Source organism: Electrophorus electricus, chromosome 16, assembly GCF_041902795.1.
Source record: "Electrophorus electricus isolate QZ-2024a chromosome 16, ASM4190279v1, whole genome shotgun sequence".
NCBI classification, from domain to species: Eukaryota; Metazoa; Chordata; class Actinopteri; order Gymnotiformes; family Gymnotidae; genus Electrophorus; species Electrophorus electricus.
In genome coordinates this window covers 7,422,860-7,443,169 of record NC_137512.1, presented here as the reverse complement: position 1 = coordinate 7,443,169, position 20,310 = coordinate 7,422,860, and the positions used below count along the sequence as shown (strand labels likewise).

The 20,310-nt window shown below is 41.8% G+C and overlaps 2 protein-coding genes across 6 annotated transcripts; both read left to right on the top strand.

The window, feature by feature from the left end:
* Positions 1-2,759: 2,759 nt before the first annotated feature.
* On the top strand, positions 2,760-7,300 carry casp3b (caspase 3, apoptosis-related cysteine peptidase b). Of its 2 annotated transcripts, XM_081699193.1 has the most exons (8): positions 2,869-2,912; positions 3,198-3,309; positions 3,806-3,895; positions 4,633-4,787; positions 4,883-5,011; positions 5,109-5,284; positions 6,074-6,191; positions 6,579-7,300. In XM_081699193.1, the coding sequence occupies exons 3-8, from the start codon at positions 3,825-3,827 to the stop codon at positions 6,806-6,808; spliced, it is 879 nt and encodes a 292-aa protein (XP_081555319.1). In that variant the 5' UTR covers positions 2,869-2,912; positions 3,198-3,309; positions 3,806-3,824; the 3' UTR covers positions 6,809-7,300. The 2 variants fall into 2 exon arrangements, with proteins under 2 accessions (XP_026872521.2, XP_081555319.1); XM_027016720.3 differs by lacking the exon at positions 3,198-3,309 and having other exon boundaries at positions 2,760-2,912.
* A 1,006-nt stretch (positions 7,301-8,306) lies between these two features.
* Positions 8,307-19,755, top strand: irf2b (interferon regulatory factor 2b). Of its 4 annotated transcripts, none has more exons than XM_081699130.1 (10): positions 8,307-8,535; positions 9,434-9,623; positions 10,889-10,981; positions 11,292-11,391; positions 11,555-11,731; positions 11,924-11,958; positions 12,140-12,254; positions 13,439-13,585; positions 15,087-15,130; positions 17,828-19,755. In XM_081699130.1, the coding sequence occupies exons 3-10, from the start codon at positions 10,895-10,897 to the stop codon at positions 18,140-18,142; spliced, it is 1,020 nt and encodes a 339-aa protein (XP_081555256.1). In that variant the 5' UTR covers positions 8,307-8,535; positions 9,434-9,623; positions 10,889-10,894; the 3' UTR covers positions 18,143-19,755. The 4 variants fall into 4 exon arrangements, with proteins under 4 accessions (XP_081555256.1, XP_026872489.2, XP_026872497.2 ...); XM_027016688.3 differs by lacking the exon at positions 9,434-9,623 and adding an exon at positions 8,687-8,842; XM_027016696.3 differs by lacking the exon at positions 9,434-9,623.
* Positions 19,756-20,310: the final 555 nt, after the last annotated feature.

Genomic DNA, 20,310 nt, shown 5'->3' with positions numbered 1-20,310 from the left:
ATTGTCATGTGCATAGTGTGCAAATGCAGTCCAGAGTTCATCATTAAATGGCATGTGTGTGTGTGTGTGTGTGTGTGCGCGCGTGTTGGAGTACATCACACAGATGAACAGATAGAATTCTTGTGTCAGTGGTGGTCATTCTCAAGTCTGATGGCCTGTGCATAAAACCTGTTCCTGAGTTGAATGGATCTGAATTTCAAACTCCTGTACTGTCTTCTTAATGGTAGGAGTGTGATGAGACCGTGCTGGTGTGAGTTGTGTCTGGTTCTGGAAGTCTTTACTGCCAAAAGTCTAGAGAGGCTTTCGGTCCTGTACAGTTTCCAAACCAGACTTGAGAATGCTCATGATGTAGAATTTGGTGAGAATTTTAGCTGGCATGAAAAAATTCTTCAGCTTTCTCAGGATGTAGAAGTATTGCTGTGACTTCTTCTGTTGCTGTGACCAATTGAGATGTATTGTGTGAACAGGTGAGATCCTCTGTGACATGAATGGTGAGAATTTGTAGGTGTTCACCCTCTCCAACTCTGTCACCTATATGTAATGATGTGTGCTGTGCTGTCCTCTATCTTAGTTTAACAAAATTTAAATAATCTTGTTGGTATTTAAGAAATGATTGTTGTCCTGGCACAATACCAATACCACAATCACCTCCAGTGATTGGTCCATGGACTGTATCATTAGCAAATGTAATGATACTGGCGTAGTTCTGGGAGGCAACACAATCACATGTCAAAGTAGAGGGATGTGAGGATTATCCATGTGTAGGAGGGTTACAGTCTTGGTAAAGAAGCTGTGGATGGTGGTGTCTTTAAGGTTCTCACTCTTGGTCTCCACTGAGGTGGGAGTTACTAGAAGAGAGAGTGACCAGGGTGTGTTGGGTCAGCTTTGATTTTCCATACCATAGTCCTCATCCTAGATGAGCAAAGGTCTTCAATCTTACGCATGCTGTGCCAAGTTGCAGAGCCGAACCAGACAGAGATGGATGAAGTGATGGAGGATTCTATTATAGCAGTATAAAAATGGAGCAGCAGTACCCGTGGCTGCTGAGCTGTCACTGGAAATAAAGGTGTCTTCTATGTAACTGCAGCGCTGTGTCTGTTCATTTCAGATCTGTCTCCATAACTGCATGTGACAGCCCGAGTGCCGCAGGGCAAGGAGCAGGATGCACAAACGTCTCTCGACGCAGACAGACATTTATTAAACACAATGAAAGATGGATAAACAATAAACATTAATGGCACTCACACATAAACCAGTGTAGCGTGATACAAACGATGAACTAGAAACAAGCATATAACCAAAACATTAGTACAAAACATAAATGTGAGCAGTCCCCTGAACACTGACACTAACCCCTACGATAACTGACAACCAACAACACACACACAGGGGTTTATATACATACATATATACATACATACATACATGATTGGAACAATAAGGTTCAGATTTGAGATAACAAGGGGGGCAGTTTCTGTCCATTTCTGATCTTGCTGAATGGTGGTGTCCAGCAATTTGTAAGACTCTGCTTTGCTGAATGGAACCATGAATTTCCAGTGGCACCAAATGTTTGTGCTTTCTTCTGAAATCAGTGGTTGTCTCCATCGTTTTTCAAGTGTTCAACTCAAGGTTGTTAGCTCCACACCATGACTTACTTCCTCTCCCAATGTGGATTGTTTCAGATGAGTCTCACCAGAGTAGTGTCATCCACAAATTTGATATGTTTGATAGAACCACTTATAAGTATTGTCATGGGTGTAAGGAGGGTAGAGCAAAGAATTGAGAACACACAGCTCTGTGCTGAGGCAGAGAGGGTCCGAAACTTGATCACCCATCCTGACATACTGTTTCCTGCTGGACAGGAAGTTGTGGATCTAGAAGCAGACTGGGGGAAACACTGAACCTCAGCAGTTTATGCAGGAGAACATCAGAGATATTTGCATTGCCTTCAGAGCTAAAATCTACGCACAGTACATGGACATAGGTGTTGGACCCATCCAGGCGTTGAAGGATATAGTGCAAAGACATAATAATAATGCAATCATTTACAGACCTATTAGCTCTGTATGGGAACAACAGAGGGTCCTGGAGACTGTGATCATGATTCTGAGGTGCTCTAGTCTTTCAAAGCCCTTCTTGACTACAGAGGTTAAGACAGCTAGTTGATAGTCATTCAGGAGGTTCTGTTTTGGGGTGGAAGGGGTATGATGACAGAGGTCTTGGATCAAGCAGCCACAGCACCTTGCCAGCGACTGACTGAAAGAATCAGTATGGCTGGGGAAAGCGGATCAGTGCAGTGCCTGAGTACAACAGGTGAGACAGAATCCCATAATAAGCATGCTTGTTTTGGTATCATAAACTGGCGTCACATATACCCCTGCTGTGCATGTAAATATAACCAGTCATTGCAGTTTTAACATGTAGTATATTAGTATATTACACTGCCACGTTCAGTGTTAATACTTAGTCAGCAACTGTCCCCATTATATTATAAGTTTGCCTGATAAAATGTCTGCTGAAGTAACTACCAGGTAGTTATATAGTTTTGGTTTGACAAGTAAAACGTTGCAGCACAACCCCCGCTCATGTGGGGATCATTGGTTAGCGTACGGATTACTTTCTTCGGAAGTAACCACAACCAAATCCGCCTTTGGTGAAAGTAACGCAGCCACGATATTGCTTTCTTACGTCACCGTCAAGCTACAGCAACTGAAACCTTACAAACGAGCGAGCGCGCGCCGGTGTTCCATCACGGTAAATGACGCACCAAATTGACAGCTCGCATTGCTCGCGCAGCAGTGGGTGGAGTCCAAAAAAAAAAAAAAAAAGGGTCCCAAAGGTTTGGCACGACTGTTCATGGTACTCTCCGGCATACCTTATCCGACTCACATTCGACCGACTCATAAAACCCCGTAAGTAGCCTGATTTACATTTACTAAGGAAAACTCAAGCGTGAGCTGTCATTTGTTTTAGTCGGTATGACCAAACTGTGATACTATACTGATAAAGAAAGAGCACGACGATCAAATACATTTTCACACACACTTGCTATTGACAGGGAAACATGTAGGCCTCACTATTGACATGGTGAGCGTGATCGTATTTATGTAAAACTGGCAGGTCTGGGGGGAAAACAGTAATAATAGTAATCTCTAATAATAGAGGTTAAATAATAGTAACCTCTTATTTATTCTCAGAGCATATGAAAAAGAACTTGTTGTTCTAGTATATTCCACGTAGTTTCAAGGAGAAAAGTTTCACAACCCAGCTTTACTTATCTTTTGATGTCAGTGCCTCACTTCCACCTTAGTGAGTATGACCTTTCAGTAAATTTGAATTTTAAAGATGTTGGATCACCGGAATTAGCATTCTAGACGGTGTTTATTGAGCTTAATCACCACTGTGATTGTGTACTTTTTGTCCGGCTTCCTTAAGGGCACCAGTCAGTATACTAAAAAAAGAAACTGAATGCCTGTTAATGATAATGTGATCCACATACATTTAAATGAGGAAGTATCTTACCAGTGAGCCACAGTGTCATCAGTAAATTAGGGCCATTATACAAATAAGCATGAGTAAGACGAACAGAGTAAGACGAACATACAAACAAGTAAGATGAACAGAAAATCTCTGTATGCAAAACAGCACATTACACTGTGATAGAAATGAGACTTTCAGTATTTTTATTAATGTTTTACATCCACATGGTTCAAGGGTGGTCTTTTGTGAAAAGGTTTTTCCAAATGAGCAGGATTTTGATTTTAGAATATGTCTTTTAATTTGACAGTATTTACCTTCCTTTCAGGAATTTATTTTCCAGAGCCATGTCAGAGAACAGTGCCACAGGAGCAAATGTGGGAGACTGTATAGATGCCAGAGTGGTCAGCCCCAAAGGGTAAAATATTTTAAACTCCTGACAATCATGTATGTAGCTCCTGTTTATGAAATGTGGGGGAGGTTTTTTCATGTTTGCATGTTTTATTGTGTTATTACAAACTCTAGTGCTATTGTGTTATGTCATATTTCGGTATAGTTTGTTTTTTAGTTTCTTGGCTTTTTTTCTCTACTCAAAACTGAAAGTGCTAGTTTCCAGGACTCATTGACCTTAGCACTGATACTGAAATAAAATAAAAATGTCACCTGGGTGAGGTACTCAAGCAAACAGAAAACGGGAGGAAACTACACCTATAATTAAACAGCTATGAGGGATTGAAGCAGAATTTTTTAGAATTCAGATTATAGGGCTACACAACATGGACAAAAATACGATATTGCTACTCATCACAATTGCATTGTAATTGCAGTGTGTGCAGTAGATTAAAAGGCAAAGATTCCTCAATGGGACATGCTTACACTTGATGGATAATGTGAATACTGTCATTAATATTCATGATACACATCACGTATTATGAATAAATACCCATAATACCCAACACAGCTGTGATTCATTAGGAGGTTGCTTTGCAAGTTACAGTGTTTTGTGATGGCAGTACTGTCCAGATCAGTGCTGTGAGCACAATTACCAGGTTGTGTATTGTGCAGCCCTAATTCAGATTTAGTCATCTTATTCCCATCCATACTGCACCACAACATCTTGGAGACTGTGAGCATAGCTGTCTTCCTTCCATTCAGGACTCAGACTGGATCCAGTGGGAATAATGAGATCACAACTGGATCAAAAAAAGCCAAAGGAGAAGCACAGTCTGACTTGTATAGATACAATATGGGCTACCCCAACCTCGGGAAATGTATCATCATCAACAACAAGAACTTTCATAAACATACAGGTAGGAACTGAAATAGACAGTTTGTTCCTTATTTGGTTGACGAGGTCACTGTCTGTCATGTGGCATGATTTTTCCCCTCACATTCTCTTTCAAAGGGATGCTTGTGCGGAATGGGACAGATGTGGACGCAGCAAATGTGCTCCAAGTTTTCACAAAGCTGGGTTTCAAAGCTGTGATTCAAAATGATCAGACCGTTTCACAAATGAAGAGCATTCTAAAATCAGGTCTTATGGCGTGATATTCCATATTTACTTTACATGGTTTTTCTTACCTAAAATGATGGAGAAGCCTATACTGCTACTTTTTTCTTTGTACGCCCAGTGTCCCAGGAGGACCACAGACAGTCCGCCCTCTTTGCATGCGTGATACTGAGTCATGGGGAGGAAGGAGTGGTTTATGGTACTGATGGATGTTTGGAGGTTAAGGAACTGACTACATTCTTCCGAGGAGACAACTGTACTTCCCTAGTTGGCAAACCTAAGCTCTTCTTCATACAGGTCTGATTCCAAATGACAAAGACTGATGATCTACACACATACTACATTGATTGACAGATGATCACATGAGAAATCTTTGCTTTTACATCCTCTCTTTCTGAAATACAATGTCACTTCGGTTTATCACTGCAGTGTATTTTAGCAAACATTGCTCTGTTTTTCAGTAATGTATCCATTTCATTTCATAGTTTTCGTTGAGCAAGCAGTTGCTCTTGTTTTGTGTTCTTTGCTTCTCATTTCCTTTCCTCTGTGTCAGCCAGCAGGGGTCACCAAAGGGAGGCCTTTGCATTTTTGTGTGTGTTTCAGTATTCACACCAGCCAAACCTGAAACCTAACATCAAACCTTATTCCCTTTAGGCAAATAAAATGATATAAACGATTTCTTTAAATTATAAAGTTTAATCCAAGATGCACATTTATACTAACCCTAAGAGATAGTTAACATTTTGAATTCTTTTGGAATTTAAAGCCTAGAGAGATACACATAAATGAAAATCAGTGAATAATCAGCATGCAAAAGAACAGTCAGCATGAGACAAACGGTTGGTATGCAGAAACAACATTCAAATTAGAAAAATAATAGAATGGGGGGGAAACCCAGTTAGTATGACATTAAAACAGTGTGAGGGGAAAAAAAAGGTCAGTATGAGTAGAAAACAGTCCGCATTAATCATGATTTTAGGTCATAAGCTACAGAAGAGAAAATGCTCCTGTGTCTGTTTTATCTGTCCCTTCCTAATCTCTGGTTTATTATAAGCGTTCTTATTTCTGTTATCCTTGTGTGGTGAGGCTTGTCGTGGGTCAGAATTGGACAGTGGCATAGAGACTGATGGCAAAAGTGACTCAGAAGACACTCAGATGATTCCTGTTGAGGCAGACTTCTTGTATGCATACTCCACTGCTCCAGGTAAAATCCATTTTACTCCGAGTTAATTATTACAGTATTTATTAGAAACTCTGTAGATGTACATGGATTATAGTCCATCTACTGTATTTGTATTTTGTATTAACCTCCCTCCAGCTCTTCGTCATTGGTGAGTTTCTGACAGCTGTAAAGTGACATTGATGTGTAAACACTGCAGCAATATTGCTGTGCATGATGCACTTATTCCAGTGTTACAATTGCTGACATTTTGTAGAGAATGGTCAATATTCAATATTATCTTACCAACTCAATATTATCTGCAGTGTTTGGGCTTTTAACTGGCAACCTTGTTTACTAGCTAAGTAGCTTAAACGATGATTAAGTGGTTTGTGTGTATGTTTATTACTTCATTCCCCTCTCTCCCTAAAGGTTATTATTCTTGGAGAAACACAGCTAATGGATCGTGGTTCATCTCCTCCCTGTGTGAGATGTTGACTACTTATGCCAGAGAGCTGGAGCTAATGCAAATCATGACACGTGTAAATCGTAAGGTGGCGCTGGAGTTCCAGTCAAGCACTGACCTACCAGGTTTCAACCGGAAGAAACAAATACCATGCATCGTGTCCATGCTAACAAAAGAGCTGTACTTTCCAAATTGATGGTAACATTCAAGTAGGCTAAATAAAATTAAGGTTATTGAGACGTAACTACACACCGCTGCGCAACAATAGGCAGCACAGAGAATCTACAGAATCTTTTTGACCGCAACAGCAATGAAATGTTTTTTTTTCTTCTACATTTATTTTAAAGCAGTGGAAACTCACAGCATTGTATCACTTAAGATCTTGCCCATACATTGTGTTGCATTGTATTAAGCGCTAAAATCTCGTACGTACACTGTGCATGCTGTGCTTACTTTGGAAAGCATTTTCACCCTTTCTAGGAACACCCAGCATAACCTGTGTCAAAACATCTCAAGACTGTGGCAGGTGTGCAAAACCAAATCCATATATAACAACCTGGTACTATTCAGTAAAACGTTTTTCAAAGAGGTGTGTTCACTTCTTATTCCATAATTGTATAATTTACGTATTTATGTATCAAGGATAAAATAAAGTTAAGAAAATGTGCCTTTTGAGCACAACTTATGATCGAATGTATCTGTTCCTTGCGTGCCACAGACGCAATATTTATTTCTACCCGGAACAGAAAGCAGAAACACAATAAACAATCACAATAAACAGTTTCACTTCCGATTCTACTAGCGATTACCAACTTGCATTTGTTGTGTTAAATGTTTTTAAGCAACATTACAAAAATCGGCTATGGTACAGCCACGTAACATAACGTCTAGCACGCAGTAAGCTTTCCAAACGCTGCACTTGTGTCGGGTCTATAACAGCCGACTTCGCGCGCCACACCACGCACATCACGTCCTGTATCCAAATTCTGCTGCCAAGAGCGCGCGCTGTAGCCTCGGCAACGGAGAGTTGCTGGGCGTGTGCGGCTAGACGAGGTTCGCGCGCGAGGCGGTAAGACAAGTTCAGTTGGACTGTTGGGATCACATGACAATAACGGATTAAAAAAAAAAAGTTCCAGAAAAAGATGGCCTTCATTGCAAAACAGGAAAAGTTGCCAAAATTTGACGCTGAGCAGGACATAGCAAAGAAAGGATATTAAGATCATATCATTATTAAAAAAAAAAATTAAAAAAAATGTAAAAGTCATCCTAAATGTGTTTTATGTTCTTTCCCCATGCGACCAATATGCTACGTAAACATACATTTCAGATTAAGTAGGAACTTTTACGATCGTTGCAGGGATTACCACACCAATGGAACCGCTTTGGATTTAAGAAGTGCACCTGCGCACCACCGCATGGTCTAAAAAAATTAATTAGTTAATTAATTATTAAGTATAAGTGGGCCAAAGCTATGTCAATATGTACGGGCAAGAAAAGGCTGCATCTTAGCGGCCGCACCAATTTTTATAAGGCTTGTGCATTTTCTTATTGCGGCATCGTTTACGTTGCTGATGGATTTAAGTTTCTATTATGACTGCTCTCGCTTTAAGAGGCTAGAGAAACACAGGGAAGCGAAAATGAAATCGAGTTCAGCGTGGGGTACATCAATGAACACACACTTCCGTGAGCTGTCCAACTTTGCGCGACGCCCTCTAGCTCTGTCAGACGTCAACCAAACAGTCCGGGAGGGGATTTCCACAAAGCACTGTTTCCTTTGCTTGTTTTGCTTTCGATCTGGAGAACGAAATAGAATACATTTTAAGTTTTTGATTTATTATCGACAGTGCCAAATTAGAGAGCGTTTCAGGGCACCAGTTGCGACATTTTTTACTTATTGCGAGTTCGAATTTCCACGTATCGCAGGTAAAGACGTTTCCGCATTTCTTATTTATTGGCCGATTACAGTATAGCCGATGTAAGACAGCCATGCAGAGTGCTGAGTGGTATGGATAGACATAAAATCGAAAGTGCTGGATGCTTTCATCCAGTGGGATCTGGGAATGTTTATTTTCAGTTTTGAAATGACTTGACACCTTATAATGGCCGGTGCACGCTGATCTCGAAGTTGGGAACTGTTGACAGTTCGTAGGCAGCGACTTTGGAGTGACAGCCCATTGCTAAAACAATCGCCATTTACAGTACATTGAGAATGCTGGTTACCGACGACACCGTAAGTTACAACGAACTAGCTAGCATTTTCATATTTGCAAACAGCTGACAAACAATCGGCTTATATGTTGGCTACATAGATTGCTTTAAATGTGCTCTGTTACACAAACGCACACTCACAAAGTAGCTGTTGGTAAACCTGGCAGATCTGGTAATGCTATTTGGGGGCAAACCTTGTTGCTATATTTGTGATACTGTACGCAAGACCTAGGGGTGTGCATTTATAGATTTTTATAATCTTTCCAAATTTATAGGTCTAACCTTTTATCATTCCACTGACTCTTAGGTCATTTATAAAGTAGGCTGTAATGTGCCATGATTTGGAAATCCGGAATTTTTAAATGCAATGGCGCTTGATCTTATTAATTAGTGACTTATTTGTATGTGGAAAACGCGCACTCTTTATAACTTAAAGGATATTCGAATTTGCAGCAAGCACCTAGGCCACAGGCGCGCTGTTGTGAGCGCACATGTACTCACACGTACGATGATTTGGAATTTCTGGAAGCGAGAAAAAAAACCTTTTTCTTAACTTGACTTTTTCTTAACTTGACTTTCGGTTCGATCTAATCTCTCAAATGCAAAACATCAGCGGTAAGGGCTTTGAACCGGGACGACGGACTCCTGACCTGGGGCGCAGGAGGTCAAAACCAGAAACAGCAGCGGCTCCAGCCTAAAACCCCCCAATGCACATATGGTCATGTAGTTTCTGGTTCCTATCAGCAGAAGCCAGCGGAAAACTGCAATCTTCCATTACTTAAGTAGATTTAAGTACACCAAAGGTAAAACGGGAAACACAACATAGGCTATATTGATCTTTAAAATGTCTTATTTACAGTGAAGTATTCAATTATTTAAACCACTAAAGGAATGCACTTTAGTTGTACGTCTTATTTAAAACAAATAAGTTTAAAATTAATGGTAGATGAGTTGTGAGTTTTGAATTTTATTTAAAATATTAATATTTTAAGTTAATATAGTAATGTACAAAGCCCACCAAGAATCATTAGCTTTTATGTTGTTAATGAAGCAGACTTTAAGAATCCGTGCTCTGAACTGGCTCATCATATTTGGTCAGGCCAGTGAATGTACTGGTATGTTATTGTTTGCACTATGGACACCTAAGTACTGTCCAGATGCGAAAGGGTTATCACACATGCCCAAAGTTTAGCTTACATTAACCACAACGGCAGGTGCTGAAACAGAATCAGATCAGTTGACTTATCCATACAATCAAAGCCATTTTAATTGCTTGATTTGCTAATGTTGTTCTAAAATAAGCAATGATCTGCAAGAAATGCAAAGAAATAATCAGTTATATTTTAAGTCATATTTTATCCTCATATTACTGGATTTTATTTCAGTATATGATGTATATAAATGTATGAATATATGTATGAATTATTAATATTTACTTTGCATATTGCTCACTTTTGAATATGACTGGCAATTGTGCTTCAGGTTATAACAGGCTGGTGAAAGTCAATAAACTTCATTCACACTAAATAGCTCTCCAGAGATGTTATGAGATTATGTCCGAAATAAATACAGCGTGAAACTAAATTGTGAGGGTTCTCTCAGGTTATTTATGGAAATGCTTGCCTCATTTGAAGCTCTTGAATTGTATATATTGTGTTCTCTTGTACATTTTTGATTACAAACAAGATTAATAGGTGCATTGTGCAAGTAACAAAAGCCACATCAGGTGAAGCAGTTGTTTTCCATAAACCATTTTATCACTAAAAGGATCTCTACAGTTATCCTGTTTATAGCTGCAAATTAGCAAATGGGATCAATACTCCAAAATAGTGTTTTTTAATAGATTGGGCTGAGTCATGTATGTCAGGCCCATTTCAGCCTAGTTTCCTCTGTGTTAATGGAGGAATGTAAGCCTGGAGTAGGATTGTAGCTTTCTGAGGATGACACAGTCCAGATGACTTTCTCTCTCTGTCTCTTCTTCCTGCCTTCTTTCTCTCTCTCTCTCTCTCTCTCTCTCTCTCTCTCTCTCTCTCCGATTCTGTCTCCGCCCCCATTTTTCTCTCCATAGCCCACTATGCCCGTGGAGAGAATGCGAATGCGACCATGGCTGGAGGAGCAGATAAACTCATGTAAAATCCCAGGACTCAAGTGGGTCAACAGGGTAGGCAGACTGGTTTTTTTTAAAACAGTTAAATATATCACATTTGCACTGTTAACAAAAGATGTGAGCAGGAGGAGACAAGATTTGAAAATACAAATTTCTGCCACTGTTTGCTTTACATGCATAGTACCTCTAAGCATTTCACCAGTTTGACTTCCAGGACCACAGGAATCGCTTAAATTTTCCACATATCTCTCACATTTTCACATCAATGCGTTTGAAACCTGCTCTGTTGTAAATGCTCACACCGGATGCGCGGCACATGATGTCAGTTACGATGTGTGGTGTTCTGAACGATCGACACTTTCAGGAGAAGAGAATTTTCCAGATCCCGTGGATGCACGCTGCACGGCACGGCTGGGACGTGGAGAAAGACGCACCTCTGTTCCGAAACTGGGCCATACACACAGGTACGGTATATGCAAGCACAGGCTCATACACAGACCCTTTCAAACAGCCTCTCACTAACTTGACTGAGTGACTGACTCACCCATCCTCCATTCACCTTGTTCTTTCATAATGCACTCTACACCATCATGTTGGACCTACGTGTCTGTGCTGTAATTTGTGCAGGCAAATTTCAACCAGGTGTAGACAAGCCTGACCCGAAAACTTGGAAGGCGAATTTTCGCTGTGCTATGAACTCCCTACCGGACATCGAGGAGGTGAAAGATAAGAGTATTAAAAAAGGAACTAACGCCTTCAGGGTTTACAAGATGCTGTCGGCGTCCGAGAGACAGTCAAAGAGAGGTCAGTGATGGACTGATACCCCAGTGATACACACATTCATACAGCCTGGCCTACGAGGGGAAAAGTCCAGTGAAAACTCCATCACGATGAAATGGGTTTTGGAAACTTCTGTGAATGATGTTTCCACGACAGGTTTATACAACATATGGTCAAACACACTGTGCAATTTTTGGTTCTTTTTCTTTGTCATAGGAAAGAAGAGGTTGGATAGGGAAGTGAAGATAAAGGTAAGGGTCTTGGCATTTGACGCATCACGCTGAGATCCAGCGATACCTGATGCCACACTCCGTTTACTCACATGGGCACTCTCCTGGATGGAGTCTGGATTAATACTTGCCGGAGGTCCACAGTGCGGGCCCGTGCATCATGATCCGCCCTGAGCCTCAGTTACATGCCTTCTTCCTACAGGAGGAGCAGCCATGCCCAGTCTCCTCCGCCTGGGAAAGCGCCAACGGCTCCACCCTCACAGCAGGGTCCGGATCGCTCGTGGTCAAGCAGGAAGCGGATCAGCCGTTGGTTGCAGGTGAACCTCTGGGCCCTCGGCGCACGTGACAGACATGCATCCTTATCGCCCTTGGTCAGGCCATCACATCTGCTGGATCCTAGGTCCAGATCCCCAATGAGCAGGTTGTGGTTGACCAAGGCATGGCAGACATATGTAGAGGCACTGTCTTCATCTGTATGGCAGAAGATAGTTATAGTTATCCACATACACTGTCTTCCCCGCACAGGGCACAACAGGTATCTAAAAGGTTTGATTGTGTGGCACTGGAACGTGTAGCAGTTCTGATCTTACTCTTCAAAAAGAAGGGGCAGGATGACATGGTTACTCCAGTCTGTCCTGTGCCTGTTCCAACCCATTTTTGTTCCTACAAGTTATTTTAGGCTTGTTTTCAACAGTGTGACTCACTCTTTGGTGGAAGATTCCCTGGTCGATAAAAAACAAAAGCATTATTCTTTGCTTTATTCTTTGCTGCTTGCTAACCTGTCCCTGCTTCACTGGATCCTGCGATTGTCCTTCTCTCTGGTGCTATCATATGTTGATTAGAGTTTATTTACAGATGTATTTGCCTGCTTTCAGTTTGTGTGTTTAGCACTGAATGTAGCAGCACTAAACACTTACAAGTAATTTTGTAGCAGCATTGTACTATATCTGACTTACACTGTGGTTTGAACGTATCCACCAAAATCTTTTGTAAAGGAAGAGTAATGTTAAAGGATGTAGGGTTCAAACTTTCATGCGTTCACCCTTGCAGAACCCAAGTTCTAGATTTTGGCCTCTGATTTCTACTATATTTAATAACAACTAACTAGAGTCTTATAAAATTCTTCTTTGATTAATATTTTCCTATCTGCATGCTAAATCTCCTTTCAGATAATCCCAGAAGGTCATAGTACAGGTTGGGCAAAAATAAATAGATCATTGTGGAATCATTAGATATTCACTGATACATAAGCACACACAATAGCTGTTCGGCCTTGCCACACTATCTAACAGGAAATGTCAGTTTAATTATTTGTAGCATTCGCCTTCCATTAACCCTAATGAAGTTAATCCCAGTTGGACTACATTTTGTGCCCAGCGTGTCCTCTGGGAACCCCACCACCCCACATACACACACATTCCGACATACACATATTTGTTTTGTCAGTTCCTCCTCACATGTTCTTTATATTCACTCTCTCTTCTCTGTTTCTCTTCCACAGAAATGCCTAGCTGCAGTCCTCCAGAGGACCACCTGGTCATCCCCGAGGTATGCCAGACCATTGAGGTGGTGACGGAGAACGAGGAGCAGGCAGTAAGCTCCAGCCACCCCTACCCTCTCCAGATCTCACCAGTGTCCACGTATGGAGGTGTGTGTGTGTGTGTGTGTGTGTCTTTGCATCTTGTCACCTTTTACCGTCTATTGCTGCCCTGACATGATGTTCCTGGAGCAACCTCAGCATGTCCAGTAAACATCAGCAAAATTCTGACATTTGCCGGTACATGCTGCAGCACCTGTCATGTGGTGTTGCTGGACGTGGTTATCACTGCTTTCCCAATCATACCCGGGGGCGTTCATTATAAGCGTTATAAGAACCTCCAAGCACAGGAGCCAACACAAAGGTGTTTGGAGTCCTTCCACATTACAGTGTCCATTACTGTGGGAGCCACAGCACATCTCGGACATCTCAGCGATGTGTTCTGGTGGGGCAGTAGCATGCTCGAGGCAAGCGATGCACGCGCATTCACTTCCACGGGTGGAACGCTCGCTCCCGAGCCACCAGGCTTTCGAAACGTCAGAGATTCCCCACAGATGCTGCTTTCGGTTTGTGAGTCAAGTCTTCAGCGGACTGTGCCTACTCTGGTTGTTGCTCGATGCACAGAATGGTTAAACACCACGCGGCCGTACTCTAACCCAGGCCACCGGCAGTGCAGTTCCGGCCACCTCCCGGGGCTACTGCTGCCCCACCTTTTGTGGGCTCCAAGGCGAGGGGAAGAGTTAACGTGTAATCTGCTCACACTACTCGACTCGTGGTGTAAACTTTCACCAAAAGTGGGGACAGTCCAAAGTCGTGACGACAGGCTGACGGCCAGTGGCAGGCACACTGTCTCCAGCCACCTTTTGCTTCTAGCAGGCTTAGAGCAAAAAACGGAGGCGGGTGTGGATTTGTGTTTAAACGGTAAGCTTTCTGTCCCCACAGATCCTCTGAAAGTTCAAGGGTGGGCGTTATTTCTAGAGTTCCTCACTCAAACATACTGCAGCTGTGCAAATGAATCCAAACAGTATTTCCCCCCCTCCCCAATTCGTTCTGAGTGCCAAATTCAGGCGAGCTGTTGCTTCATATGCCTTACCTGACAATCCACAACATGCATAAACATATATGTTGCACTATTTTATATGGCTTATTCTGTATTTTCATTAAGATGGTTCCCGTTTCGCCTGATTTACCCATGAAGCCTGATTTACTTATTCTGATCAATGACAAGTTCAATCCTTGTAATCACTAAATACAAATAGGATGGAAAAATGTACTGCATGAAGTGATTTAAATTTTTCACTTATTCATGTTATATATTATACAGATAATGTTTCACTAGATTTAATCTGTTTTACCAGCGGAAGTGATTGCTCGAAGTCTGATAATCGCTGGCTTGTTGCCAACAGAACATGACAAAGCAATCCCTGCTGGTCCATGTGCAAAGTGTGAACACAAAGGGGGATCTGGTTGTTGCAGTCGAACTAATTTTTCATTCAGCTGCCTCCATTCTTTCTCTCATCCACCCTTCTCTTTGCATACAGTAACCTGTCTGTCAGGAAGTCCCTGACTAATCTTTTACTGTCTCTGGCCTCCTTTTTCCTGCTTTGCACAGAGAGCGATACTGACAGTGTGCAGAGTGAAGAAGACTCCAAAGAGGTATGTTCAAAAATGTCTTCGAGTGATCCGTTTCAGACGGTAAAAACTGCAGGTCGCAGAGAGTTTGAGTATAGTAATTTCATCCAGTAAGCAGCCTGGTTGTCAGTAACAGTTTTGCAACTGAGTAAATATGTTCCTTTCCCTTTAAGATGATGTCAGCGCAATGCCCAGAATCCACTTTGCTTGGTCTGTGCTTGTGCTTCCTGTAATGCTCGCAGGCACGTGTTTGTGTCTCTAGAGCCGAAAGCGTCTGACTCCGGATCAGCGTACTGTTTGTTATCGTCAACCTGACACTCAAAGGAGTAAAACAGAGCTGATCCAGGATATGTACTAAAATATTAAAGTAATCAAATGTTTGTGGTGTACTACATGCCTCATGAATACAAGCATGTTCTGCCTGTTGCTACAAAGTGTGCATAAAACTAAATTATATTTTTTATTGAGAGAGAAGTCTGCAATAGCTTTCTGAGCTATTTACACACTGAGTTAATAGTCATACTAATGCTATTTTGATACTCATTTATAGGGATGTAGGGACCCAGTTCCGTTTTTGAAGTTAGGAAGTTGTGCCACACAGCGAAGTTTCCGATGCGTTTACGGACGTCAGTGTGCTCAATCCTTGGCTCAGCCCCTGTTTTCAGTTCCTGTCCGAGTTCTAATGCAAGGCAAAAAAGAACAGAAGAAAAATAGCATGTGGAATGATGTTAGTTGCCGTCATAGACTGCAGTAAATGTATGCAGTGAAAATGGCTAAGAAAAGAACATCTAATCTACAGTTTTAGATGTTCTTGGAGAAAAGTTGACCTTTTTTGCATACCAAATACCAAACATACCAAACACTAAAACTATAAGCTTTACACAACCTATTGACTTGTTTACCCAAGGCAAACATATTTTAAGAAGCCAGTGTGTAAACTAAGCATATTGTGTTTGACATTTTGAGTGCAGTGTTATTTATTGTTGTTGTTTGACTCTGCTTCTGGACAGGCAGTCTGTGTTTCGGAGACTAAGGCTTAGGGTTTGGGGTTGTTTTGTGTCAGGTATCAATTTTACTGTACAGGCAGAAGGAATTCCCCTGCTGTGTGAGTTGTGCTTCATTTCTGAGGGAGCAGAGCTGAATGTTTCACCGCGTTTTGCGCCATTTATCACAGTCATTTTAAATCTGATTTACAGGCACTGAGGAAGCACTGGAGGGGGTTGCAGTTAGCTGCTCCCTGGTGATAATGTTGTGGTGACCGTAATGCTGGCAGCAATGACAATTAAAGCTGCAATAAATAACCAGTGTGCTGAAGGGTCACTGCTGGGGCTTTTTGTGCTAGTTATCAGCTTAAACTGTATGCTACTCTTAAAAAGCCCTGTTTGTATGTATATGAAAGAGGATGGGTGAAAGTGTGAGAAAATGTTGTGTGATTGTGTGAATGTTTGCGTGTGTGGGTGTGTGGGTGTGTGTGTGTGTAAGGGCAGGCGGGCGGTAGTGTGAGGTTTCTCTGCATTCCAGAGAGCAGATGAATCATGCAGAGCTCAACAGAAGGAAGAGCGGTATACTTCAACGTGGCAGAAACACTGCCGAGTAATACAAAGGGCTGAAGCGCACTTCACTTACCCCACTTCTCTTACGCTCTGCAACACAAATAAAAAACTTAGTAAAAAAAACGTCATTTTTAAGTACTGCCTTTTGACATTTGTGATCACTGGAAGTTAATGATTTTGGTTAGTTTTAGCAACAAAATCCAATTTATTCCATATGAAATTGTTCAGGATCTAAACCAGTGGCCCTCAGACTTTTTTTTTTGGATGAACAACCCACTCATGCAGATAGCACGTGTCACCCATGTTTGGGCTTGTTTGGCATGAGAGATGCGTTATTTTACTGATAGACTTTTATTGTTTGCAAAGCTAACAAAGAGTGAAAAAGAAATCACACCCGTAATCACGCCTTAAAGGACAGCCTTATGTTTGCCTTCGTTTATAAATATTTAATGTGTTATTTAGAAAAGGTAGTAAAACATATCAAAACAATGGATATGCCTGCTGATTAGCTGTCGTTGATGTTAGATTCTGATCGAGAAGTATGTTGATATGGCGGGATCCTTGGATTTTGAAATGTAAATGCAGGATAAAATACAGTATTATTTATATATAAATACAGTATTTATAGTAAGAGCTGATATGATAATTCAGTGTCAAATTTAGATTATAGAGACTTCAAAATGAAAACTGCTTACAGAAACCCCAAAATAATGTCGCTTCGAAATGAGCATGGTGAATACCCCCCCCCCCCACCCCACCTCCCAAACCATGTATTCGAGCCCTTGAGGGTAGCACCATCCCCACATCCCCATTAAGAAACACTAACCTAGATAAAGGAACCTAGTTTCTGTAGCTGTAATTCTTGAGTATGATTAGCTGACTTGCTTAGACACGGCGCTGGTGTGTCAAGTCTGTGGAAAGTTCATAGATAATCTGCCAAGACGCAAGTTTATGCGGAGACAACTGTGCAGCAGTGCTTAGGGAAACAGTCAGAAGGTGGACCATTTGGAATTAGAGAATCATATTGTCGTTTGGTTTGGCCGTACTGTAGATTTATGTTCTTTATCAGCCATGCTGTATGTTCTAAGCAATTTGCTCCACTTGTATTATATGCCACTGCGTCCTGACATTCTGCTGCACGTGCGGATTTCTTGTCTCGGCTCTGCAGCATGTTCGATCGGTGGTATGGGGCATGGATGTGGACATGAAGCGAGTTGTCCTGAGCAGCACATCCCTACCCAGCATGTCCACCTTCATCACGCCATCCAAGCCCAACTTCAGGATCACCACCGTGCAGGACCCCTCCTCTTCCTCCCCTCCTCCCGGAAGCCCCTACAACATGGAGGATCCGTGGGGCCTCCTGAGCCCGTCCCACCTCTCCGTACACCCCGCTGGACCGTCCGGCCAGCCCCCCATGCACGAGAAGCGGGCCAGCGTCATTATGAAAACCTCGGACGTCTCCAAGTCTGTCAAAAGCTGCTGAGGCGGGGCCGCCGGCATCCGGAGCTTCAGCCGGAGTGCACCTGGCTTTAGGAGACGCCGTGCTGGACTCGGGACCTGGGCGGCGCTGCTTCCGGGAATCTCGCAGCTGACAGAACTGTCACATCGCAGCACACGCCTGGCTGGCTGAGCGACTCGAGGATCTCGGTACCGATTCCGGGCAAAAATGCATGTTTCGGTGCACCTCCAGGGCTTAGATTCAGGGAGAAGTCCAGTACAGTGCAGTGCTGATCCCAACACTGCCATTGTCAGGAAGGTTTCCAGACTTGTTTGGGATGTGTATATACAGGAGAGCCACTGTGTAATGAGTGGCTGCATCTTTAGCACCTTGTAGAAAAGCACTGAATGAGAATATGGGTGGCCTCTTCTTTCCTCTAGCTCCACAGCTGTGGAGCACATGTCTACAAGACTTTCTTTTCAGCTGTGGCTCATGCCCAGTAGCCAAAGAACGCACTCAACGTCTCTGTAGTATCTTATCTCCAAACCTGTCAATATAGTGTTGTGTCTAAAGGGAGTTTTTTAATTAATATTATTTTCTTTCCCTGCGATGAGTCCTGATTTTGATTAGTGGATGTTTTTATGAATGACACGAGCACTTATTTAGTTTGTTTTTTTAAGAAAGATTACATTGACATTTTATGCTTTCTACTGTATTTGTGAACGTGTGTGTGTGTGTATGTGTGTGTGTGTGTGTGTGTGTGTGTGTGTGTGTGTATATACAAACAAATGTAACTATATAGTACTGTGAAGAAGTATTTGCCCCGAGATGGTTTTCTGCATGTTTTAGATGCTCAGCCAAGATTTTCTGTTAGACAAATGCATCCATGAACACAAAAACAAAAAACCCAATAACTGTTTTTTAAAAAGAAAAAGTACAAACCTGTTGCTAAAGTTAATTGCTCTACCTTCAACAGCTTTGTCTGCAACAGGTATCTCTAGAGTTCAGGTGTTGGCTTTTAAAAAAGCCCTTAAAAATACATTTTACAAGTGTTGCGTAGTTCATTTATTTTTTTCCTGCTGCACATATACATTTGTCCATAGGCCAAAATTCCTAGTGTTTCGAGGGCTGCGAAGGGAGTGATGCAGTTCCTCTACACAGCTGGCAATCATTCTGTTCTAGGGTCTTCTGCAATTTGAGGATCATTTTGACAGGTTCTGATCCTTACTTTCTCTATTGAAGAAACATGTTTTTGACTGGGAACATACATTCATAGTCATAAGCAATCCCTTTCCTAATATATTTCTTAATTAAATGTATTCCGAGCCAGGACTGAATTTCAAGGGGAATTATTCCGGTAAGCACAAATTATCCTTATAATTAGGTCATGTTGAATGAAGGTGACAATCTTTTTTTTTCCCTCATATAAAAAACTCACAATTTTAATTACACACTTAAAAAAAGAAGCTGTTGGTTTTTTTTCTTCCACTTGCTACTGAAAGCACCAAACAGACTCAGGTGCAAGGTGTGTGTGTGTGTGTGTGTGTGTGTGTGTGTGTGTGTGTGTGTGTGTGTGTGTGTGTGTGTGTGTGTGTGTGTGTGTGTGTGTGTGTGTGTGTGTGTGTGTGTGTGTGTGTGTGTGTGTGTGTGTGTGTGTGTGTGTGCAGAAAATCAAGTGGCAAACACTTTTCCACATCACTGCACATGTCTATGGCTGTGTATGGAAGCATGTGATCACCTAACCGAATGTGTCTCTGTACGCATTCATGGGCTTCTTAATCCTGTGGATCATTGAATATCTAATTATACTATAAGATTATGTTATATAAAGAAATGATTTCTTGACAATAAATGGTAAACACAGTTTGTTTCATAATTTCTCTGGATCTAAATTACACCAGCACTGCCAGTCCTGATATTGTTTACTCATGGATTAAATTAGAGATTGCATATTTGCTCCAAGAAGGGCATTTATTAAAGCATTATATCACCCCCCACGACAGTGTGGTTGTGCAGGTAACCACACATTTCATAATGAACATACTCCATGTCTCTCATTCTCAAAATAACCATGCACTTAAATGAATGCAGCAGAACTAAGGTTACACTGTCGTGTTCATATGACACAAGTCCTCATCCAGAGAAGAAATCTTGTATATGGCAGTGAACAAAATGTACCCAGAAATGGTACGGTTGTGACACAACAGCCTCTG

Excerpts from the sequence above, each read along its gene's own strand:
- casp3b (XM_027016720.3), top strand. The coding sequence starts at position 2,857 with ATGGTACTCTCCGGCATACCTTATCCGACTCACATTCGACCGACTCAT. Across the intron at positions 2,913-3,805 it reads CGACCGACTCATAAAACCCC|GAATTTATTTTCCAGAGCCA; the intron begins GTAAGTAGCCTG and ends CCTTCCTTTCAG. Across the intron at positions 4,788-4,882 it reads GAACTTTCATAAACATACAG|GGATGCTTGTGCGGAATGGG; the intron begins GTAGGAACTGAA and ends TCTCTTTCAAAG.
- irf2b (XM_027016688.3), top strand. The coding sequence starts at position 8,822 with ATGCTGGTTACCGACGACACC. Across the intron at positions 11,392-11,554 it reads AAACTGGGCCATACACACAG|GCAAATTTCAACCAGGTGTA; the intron begins GTACGGTATATG and ends TAATTTGTGCAG. Across the intron at positions 15,131-17,827 it reads GTGAAGAAGACTCCAAAGAG|CATGTTCGATCGGTGGTATG; the intron begins GTATGTTCAAAA and ends TCGGCTCTGCAG.